This window comes from Branchiostoma floridae, chromosome 16 (genome assembly GCF_000003815.2).
Source record: "Branchiostoma floridae strain S238N-H82 chromosome 16, Bfl_VNyyK, whole genome shotgun sequence".
In the NCBI taxonomy this organism is placed as follows: Eukaryota; Metazoa; Chordata; class Leptocardii; order Amphioxiformes; family Branchiostomatidae; genus Branchiostoma; species Branchiostoma floridae.
Genome location: NC_049994.1, coordinates 15,714,716 through 15,723,321, shown reverse-complemented (window position 1 = coordinate 15,723,321; position 8,606 = coordinate 15,714,716). Strand labels below are relative to the sequence as shown.

General features: G+C 39.4%; 1 protein-coding gene across 12 annotated transcripts in view; it reads left to right on the top strand.

The window, feature by feature from the left end:
• Positions 1–8,606, top strand: part of LOC118403812 (CLIP-associating protein 1-B-like) — a 110,485-nt gene that overhangs the window by 32,627 nt on the left and 69,252 nt on the right. For all 12 annotated transcript variants that reach the window (XM_035802629.1, XM_035802628.1, XM_035802623.1 and 9 more), the window contains exons 5-8: positions 5,657–5,748; positions 6,732–6,807; positions 7,185–7,282; positions 7,772–7,842. In XM_035802629.1, coding sequence (XP_035658522.1) covers positions 5,657–5,748; positions 6,732–6,807; positions 7,185–7,282; positions 7,772–7,842 — 337 coding nt within the window. The remainder of the gene's footprint in view (positions 1–5,656; positions 5,749–6,731; positions 6,808–7,184; positions 7,283–7,771; positions 7,843–8,606) is intronic.

The following is an 8,606-nucleotide window of genomic DNA, read 5'->3' as shown; positions in this document are numbered from 1 at the left end:
TTCAGGACTATGTCACAGATTTGTCGTAGCATTAGATGACCCTGAAAGAGGCAAAAACAAAAACACAAAGATTTCAAGATTTTCAGTAATTTTGCATGTTACCTGTACATGCAAACATTTTAAGCCCTGTAAAACCAAAGAATAACAAGATCAGTGCATCTATAGAGGAATTGAAAGGATTTGGTTGAAGAGAAATTGGGGTCAATCAATAAGCAAAGTGTGTAAACGATGATGGTTGGAGGGTGTTTTTGATGCTCGTCAATAATAAGCCATAACGACTTGTATTGGTCAAATCAGCATGAAAAGATCTATAGCAGATAAGTGGATTTTTTTCTGGAACAAGTCATCTTGAAGTATATTAGGCCATGTCAATTTATTGCTTTGATTCTTGGACAATTATGGGCAAAAAGTTAGCAAGACGTATCTCTAGAATAAAAAGAAATTTAGGTATCTGATTGTATTCAATCCCATACACCTGTGGAATAAAGTGCAGACTTGTTGATTTTTCGCTTCAGCAACATTGTTCTTTTAAAATCCAAGAAACAAAGAATTGAATGGGTATGGCCTTAACAAGCATGAATACCAAATGACAATGATTGCTGTAGTACAATCCATACTGTAATATGTAAATTAAAGCAAGTGATGAAATCTGTAGTATATGGCTTTCGCTAAAGGAACAGTCTAAAAAACCTGCTAAGAAATGTAATGACATTGCAGGCTTGTTTGCTATAGACATTTTTGTCATTGATTTAAGCCTGCTCAGTGACACAGTCCTCTGTACTAACAATCTATGTTAAAAAGCAGGTGTCTATTTTATGTGACATGTCCGGGCATGTTGGTAAAGTAGATTTCAACCTGTATGGACCTAAAAGCAAATCGGTATTTTATTTGGCTGATTTCATTCCAGAGAATGTACAATTTGTAAGTCTCCATGGCCCAATTGGATGCAGGTATCTAGTAGTAATAGTATTTTTTGTGACATGTCCATGTCTGTAAAGTAGGTTCCAGCCTGTATGAACCTAAAAGCAAATCGGTATTTTATTTGGGATATTTGATTCCAGCAAATGTATAATTTGTAAGTCTCCACGGCCCAATTCTTCAAGGACAGTGGAATGACAAATTTTATTAGCTCTGTGGGCTGTCACATATAATAAATACATATGCAGACACTTCATAAACCAATATCTATGCATATGACACATTCAAATGGTGCATATTGAAATAAAAATACAATAGCAATTATTGGCCATATGTTTGTGAAAACTATGGAAGGGCAAATTTTATTACCTTTGCAGGCTGTTACTTACAATAAATTACCTTTGCAGGCTGTTACTTACAATTAGGCCAGATCTAGACACATTTTTTCCCGATATAGCCGCATCCGCCGATATCGGCGGGGCCGATATCGGGGCGCATCTAAACACATTTTGCAAATGGTAGCGCGGGATATCCGCTCGTAGCGCGGAACACCCGCGGCGCGGAACATTCGTGACCCCTTTTGACCTCTGGTGACACATCCCGCGGATTTCAAAATGGCGGGAATGACGGTAGCTTTTCCACTCGTTATCAATCAGGTAATGTTCTTTCTGTATCTCATGCGCGTGATCTTAAACATGAGACGCCATGCAAGGGTAGGGCGCAGGAGGCGATTGAGATACAGGGAGAGACGACAGCGGCCGGCTAGAGTGAACGCAGCGTTCTTTCTCGCTGCCCTGATTGTGGCGGAGGGTGGAGAGCCTGTACACCGGGGTGTACCAAGGAATCCCGCGTCCTTTTGGGATCTCCTCCGACGACCATACACTTATAAGAAAGGCGGTTTCTGCATGGCTCCATGTGCAACGGGAGCGCCCAGCTTTTCCCTCCGCCATCTTGCTCTCCCGCGCTAATATGCCGCTGTTCCCGCCTTTTATGCTAATGAGCCCACGTTAACTGTAGTTATATGCTAATGAGCTTCGCGAATTCGCGGAGCATCTACACGCGCGCGGAACATGTCGGGGACCCCTGCTAAGGTATTGGTAAGGTATCGTTAGATGGCTTACGAATGGTCCGGACCATTCAGGAGAAATTTTCCCGATATCGTAATGGCGATATAGTAGTTGCATCTAGACGCTGAAAAAAAGCTGTCGGCGAGAGGTAGTAGGCTCGCCGATATCGGGAAAAACTGTGTGTAGATCGCACCTAAATCAATATCTGTCTATTTCTGTGACACGTGTATACAATCTATCTATACAGTATGAAACATATACTGTTTTTTTGCCCAACCTTCGGAAGGGTGATTGCAACACTGACTTAAAACTAATTTTCAGAATTTTCAGTTTTCTGCAATTTATACAGTGAATGCCATATTTAGTAGCTTGTAAAATTTACCTGTTGATGTTCTTTCCACAATCTTTTGCAAATGTTTCCTGCAAATTGGAGGTTGCACTAGGTACTTTGAGCCACGATATTTTAATCAATATATAAACCAATTTATTTCTGTTAATAATAATACAGTGTTATATATTTTGCATTCAGTTTATATCTATTTACGGTATCTATTTCGTGACCACTGCTTTACAGTGGAGCCCTGTATCACAAAACAATGAGTAGAGGGGGGTCCAAAATCTAATCATTTCGAGACAATTTGAGTTGTAATGAAGATCTACCCACCTACCAAATATCAAGACAGTCTACCTTTGTCTTTTCAAGTTATCAAGTTAACATACATAGAAACACACACACAGACACACGAATGCTGACAAAAACATACCCTTCTTGTTTGACTATGAGCTAATAACACAAAGTAGCGTATTTATGTACCGGTAACGCTGATACACCTTTATCCGAGGGTAACCTATATTCGTTGTTTGTGAGAAAAACGTATTTAGGGATATGAATTCAACGGACGGTGGTTTCAAATCTGAACATTTTGAAAATATTGCAAATTTGAAACCACTGCCAGCAGACTTAATACTCCTAAATGTGCTGTTTTTAAAGACAACAAATAAAAGTCACCCCACGGATAAAGGTGAACTAGCGTTACTACGGGTGGGTACTGGTACACAGACAATCAGGTTCAAGTTCAGGTCCGGACCTCTGGACCGTACTTGTACCTGGATTTTGTGTACCAGTACCCACCCCTAGTGTGTACCAATAAATGGTGCTAATGTGGCCCTCCGAGTTGCCAGCACACAGGATTTATTCCCACCCAGCGCTGCGCTCCCCTGAGCAGTCATGAATATTGCTGTAATTATATGCTGGTAGTTTAACCTGTCTCGCGAGAGTTACCCCACATTGGTGTTCATTTCAATTTGGAATTTCCTTGACAGACGGTGAATGTCGCACAGACAACTAACCAGTATATTTGTTGTAGAAAATGGATTCAGCTATAGAAAATAATTTCTGTAATTTCCCCCTTTATGAATACGAATACCAATTGGCTTTGATCAAACTGTACATTGATTCAGGTAAATTGTAGACCTTCCATCTCAACATATTTTAGCACTATCATTTGGGATCTGTTGTATGAAATGTATTCAGGTAAAAGGCCATTTATTGATTTGACAACAATTACCAGGTAACGTTACATCAGAGAGATTTGCAATGCTCCATTGAACACTTAGGCATGGAACTTTAAAGCACGGAACATAAATTTATGATAGTGCGCAGAATAAACTTATTGCAAACATTGACCTTACAAAATCAAAACTATAAGATGAAATACATGATAACAGTTAAGCCACTATTTATAATAAATGTTACCAATTGTCTTGATCAACCTATTACATCAAGTTAAACATTATAAATACATGTGATCCAGGCAATTTTAGCAACATGATCTGGCATTCACTCTTCCCCATTGAGAATTGTTCGGAATCGTTTGATTATGTGATACAAACACCATCCATACTGAATGCCTTCATTCTAGCTTTTGAAAAGTTAGGATACCTAGTCTCAGCAGTTTTCGTATGCACAAACTGCTTCCTCATCCATCCCACATATCATGAAAAAGTTACAGCTTCGATTGCTCCACATTGAATTTGCAAGAGGAAGAAATTCATCCTAGTGCAAGAGACATTTTTCTGTTTCACATGGTGTAGCATGTAACAGGCCATATTAAGTCATCTCCTTGGTTCTCTGGCAGTTTGGAGGGAAGGTTTTGAAATAGGTAGGGAAGAAAACAGACAGGTGGGAGTAAAACTTGAATCTGAGTATGTTTTCTCCCTGAAACTGTTATTGAATTAGAGTACATTGTACAAACTTTCTCCTGAGACTCTATTTTTGCTTGCTCTTGCAGTTCAGCATTCCCTTTTTTAATCTGAAACAGAACTGTCTCAAGTAGGGCTGGGTACCGGTACAGAAATTCAGGTCCAGGTCCGGTTCAGGTCCAAAGGATCAGGTCCAGGTCCGGACCTGAACCTGGACCTGATGCAGAATGACTCATACCAATGGTCCATTTCACTACAAAGAGATCTGTTTTCTGTAGTATTAGACTTACACTGGCGTTTTAAAATCATACAACGATAATTGCACCTGTACGATTGGCTGTAAAACTTGGTAAAAAATTACTATAAACTCTACTCTACTTCACTCTTGTTATTTTCTTCCACCTGCAAGCGCCAAAACGTGTGAATGCCTAAGAAAATAATCTGTTAATTTTCTAATCGGTCCAACATCCGGTCCACCTATTTTTTTCAGGTCCGGTTTTTCTGGACCGGTCCAATAAGAAAAACCGGTTTTGTACCGGTACGGCGTACTGATACCCAGCCCTAGTCTCAAGCCTTTGATTTCTTTCCATCCTACTCACAGTTACCCATGTTGTTGATTTTTACTGATAAGTCTTAAATTAATTTTAAGCTTACTAAAACATTTTATCAGTCACGAGGTGCAGATTGGGGGGGGGGGATTTTTTGTCTGTCCCAACAAGCAAATTTCCGTTCCTGGACAGAGGGACAGGTCCTGGAGACTACCCTGTCCGTGAAACAACAATTTGAAATAGCCTGGCCTAACACAGACATATGCTTCATATTCAGAGTCTACACACAGAGATTTAGATTTTACACTCCGTGTCCTCGAAATTGGGTTATTCAATTATTCTGTTCATCCAGCTTTACAAATTGTTCCCACTGAGGCAAACGGGAAACTATGCAGCTTGAAGAATCCCAACTCTTGCCAAGAACATTCAGTATCTAATCTATTCTTATACTCCAACGTTTTTAGTTTCATGGGCATGAAATTCCTGCCTGAAACCTGTGCTTTGCAGAAAAAAGTGTTTTGAAATAGCAAAAGAGAACATGAACAATTTTTCAGGATAGAAATACTCAGACTCTGACTGAGTCACATAACTAAGAAGTCCACGCAAGCAATTGATAAAATTTGGTCTATGTGGTCAGGTGGTCACTAAACGGACTACAAAAAGTTGTTACATTGGCCAGGTGGACTATAGACTGAAGTGGTCACTTGTACTGTTGTACAGTACTACAGGTCTGACTGTGTTGTAGAAAACAGAATCATTTCAATCCCTGTGTTTAAACAGAATTAGGATTTATGTTTTGACAAGTTTCATTACAAGATGTACGGCATTGCAGGCATAAATTTACATACATGTACTTGATATTGTGTCAAGAATATGAATTTACTCTTTGTAGGAAATAAGAGTGTTTTCTTTTCATTGCAGTACGTGTTTGAGAGAATGATGGGGGCGTTCGGACATCGGAACTTCCGCGTGCGAGAAGAGGTGCTCATCTGTCTCGTGGCCACCATCAACACGTACGTATCCATCTATACAACCTGGATAACAATCCAAACTATTCTTCTTCTTTATTTAGTTATGGAGTAGTGACTAATGCTAGTTCACCTTTATGTTATACCTGGTCTGCGATAACGTTCGATACGGGTATTCCAGACCAGGGAATAATTTTCCAGAGGTTTACATGGATTAAATAGAACGCACTCCGCGCAAGTGAACAGAATTCTTGTTTGAAGTTTTCTCGAATTGATCTTAACATATAAACAAAAAGCATATAGCAAATTTTATCCTTTTTTTGAGTAGTTTGACAATCAAATCAGTTTTCGAACTGGGTATGACAGAAATAAAATACAACATGGTGCATTCCGTATCACCCTCGGTCCCAGCTTTCCCGCGGGTTGGCTGGTACCTCAGGACAAATCAAATGGGGACATTCCCCGCAAATGTGCACCGTCCTCTAGAAAAGGGGACAGTCCTCTTGATAAAGAGAAACTCTTCTTATTGTGTCGACTTATAAGAGACAGGGAAACTTTTGGCTATTTTAAGATGTCTGCCCCTCAAATTGTGTCTTGCTGAGCCCTTGACCTAGTCAAGTATGAACTTGTCACAGCTCAGGCCGTGATTCTGGCTAAAGGCATCCAAAGATTGCACGTAATGCCAGGAATGTATTGGTTAGGCAGATAGGTATAGGACTTAGGTAGAAAGGTTTAGGGGTTAGGTAGATAGGTACTGTATAGGAGTTAGGCAGATAGATGAAAGAGTTTGGTTGGCCTGTGTAGGAGTTAGTCAGAGCAGTGTAGGAGCTAGTTAGGTCAGTGCAGGAGTTAGGCAATTAAAAGTACTTCGCTCACAAGTAGGAGTTACAACGGCTGACTATACTTAATATTTTTGTTCACACTGAAGCTAGTGATGCTTAGCTGCAGATATTACATGTCTCCTTTGTTGTACAGGTTTATCATTTAGATATTGCAAATTTACATCCCCCCCTCTGTTGTACCTACAGGTTTGGTGCAGGCTCTCTCACTCTCAGCAAGATTGTGCCACACATATGTAAGCTGCTGGGAGACCCCAATAGCGCTGTAAGTGTAGTTTGTGTTTGCTTGATTTGATTTTTTCTTTATTTGGCTGTATGAAGAATAATGTAAAGTAGGGAAAAATTGTCATGATGATATTCATAACCAAATGACAATGTTGAACTTGACAAAAACTATAACAGCTTTCTTTGATCCACTATACCAATGATTAAACATATGTTGGAAACGGAAACTTTTTCTCTTGCAACACATAGCCAATAGTTTCAGAGTTTACCCATAACAGTTTCAGTTACATTTTATTTTTTGTCAAAATCAAAATTAGGACATGTAGAAGGATAAGCCCTATCCCAGACCTCATCCTACTACATGTGATATCAATAATTTTTATTATTTGCTGATTTTTGTTTGTTTGTTTGTTTTAGGTTCGGGACATGGCAATCAACTCGCTGGTAGAGATCTACAGACATGTGGGGGAGAAGGTCAGGGTCGACCTCAGCAAGAAGGGTATACCATCATCAAGGTCAGATTCTCAACTTTAACATCTAACTTATGACCTTTGTTCTTCTAATGAAGTAAGGCGGTACTGCCAAGAAACAGCATTTCCTGTTTCAGTAGTATAGAATGATATGAGGCAGTCAGACATCCAATTATATCTTAATCTGCATTATGTTTAAGGTCACTCAAAGTTTATTCAAAGTCGTTTTGGTACACTGTATTTAGCACATATCACTCACTCACTAAAGTTAAATATCATTTTAATGAAATAGGATGAATATTTTATTTATTTATTTATTCATCTCAAAACATGTGGGTAGCCCCTTCAACTTATTTGAAGTTGATTTCCAAGGGGGCCCACTACATAAATAACAAAAACTAAACGTGTTACATTCAGTAAGACAACCAGAGGACAACAAACAATATAAATATACAAATAGTTTTTAGTGCACCTCACTTATTCACTATTTAATGTTACAAATCATGCTAATGTCTAATATTATCTTCCCCCCAGGTTGTCTGTGATCTTCCAGAAGTTTGATGAAGTAAAACAGTCAGGCAGGATGCTGGCAGTCTCTTCATCATGTGAGTATTTGTACCATCTATTACATTCTCATAGATGAACACACAACACATCACGTCATGGTTAGAGCAATTTTGTTCTTGATCTAGAGGTTTGGGGTTCAATCCCCATTAGTTGTGGTGTTTCTGTTGCTATTGAGGTGAAACAGTCAGGTAGTATACTGTCAGTCTTGTCATCCTGTGAGTACTTCTACCGTTCCTCTTCCATCGAAGTAGGGAAACTGTTCCATACATGTATGTCATGTCCATAGCCGTTGGGCCAAACGTTCAGGATTCAATTCCCATTGGTCAGGAGTGACATGTAGACCCATTGAATGATCAGGTCTATGTTTCTACACTTTAAGCAACAACCAGTATCACAATAGATGAACAGTGTAGATACAGATGATAGACTGAAGTTCATTCTATTGGTTTGCAGCACCAACTTCCCCCACTAGAGGGCACTGTTACGCTATGCAGATCCATGTATGATATTTTGGTGCAGTACCTGTTATGGACACAAGGTGTCTCTTCTCACACTCAAAATCAATGAAGACATTGCTTCCATCTTCCCAAATAACTGCTTGTCAATTTTGTGTCAATACAGAAGAACTTGTCCTATTGCTTGTGGCAGCTGCCTTTCTTATAGCTGAATAGTCCCAGGCTTTTGCTGATTGAAGTTGAAGGAACTACACATACTCGACTGATCATCAGAATTGAGATACAAAGGGCCACTTTTCTGCTTCGTTATTACCTGTTAAAGTTTACATCAATCAGATTTAGAGGTG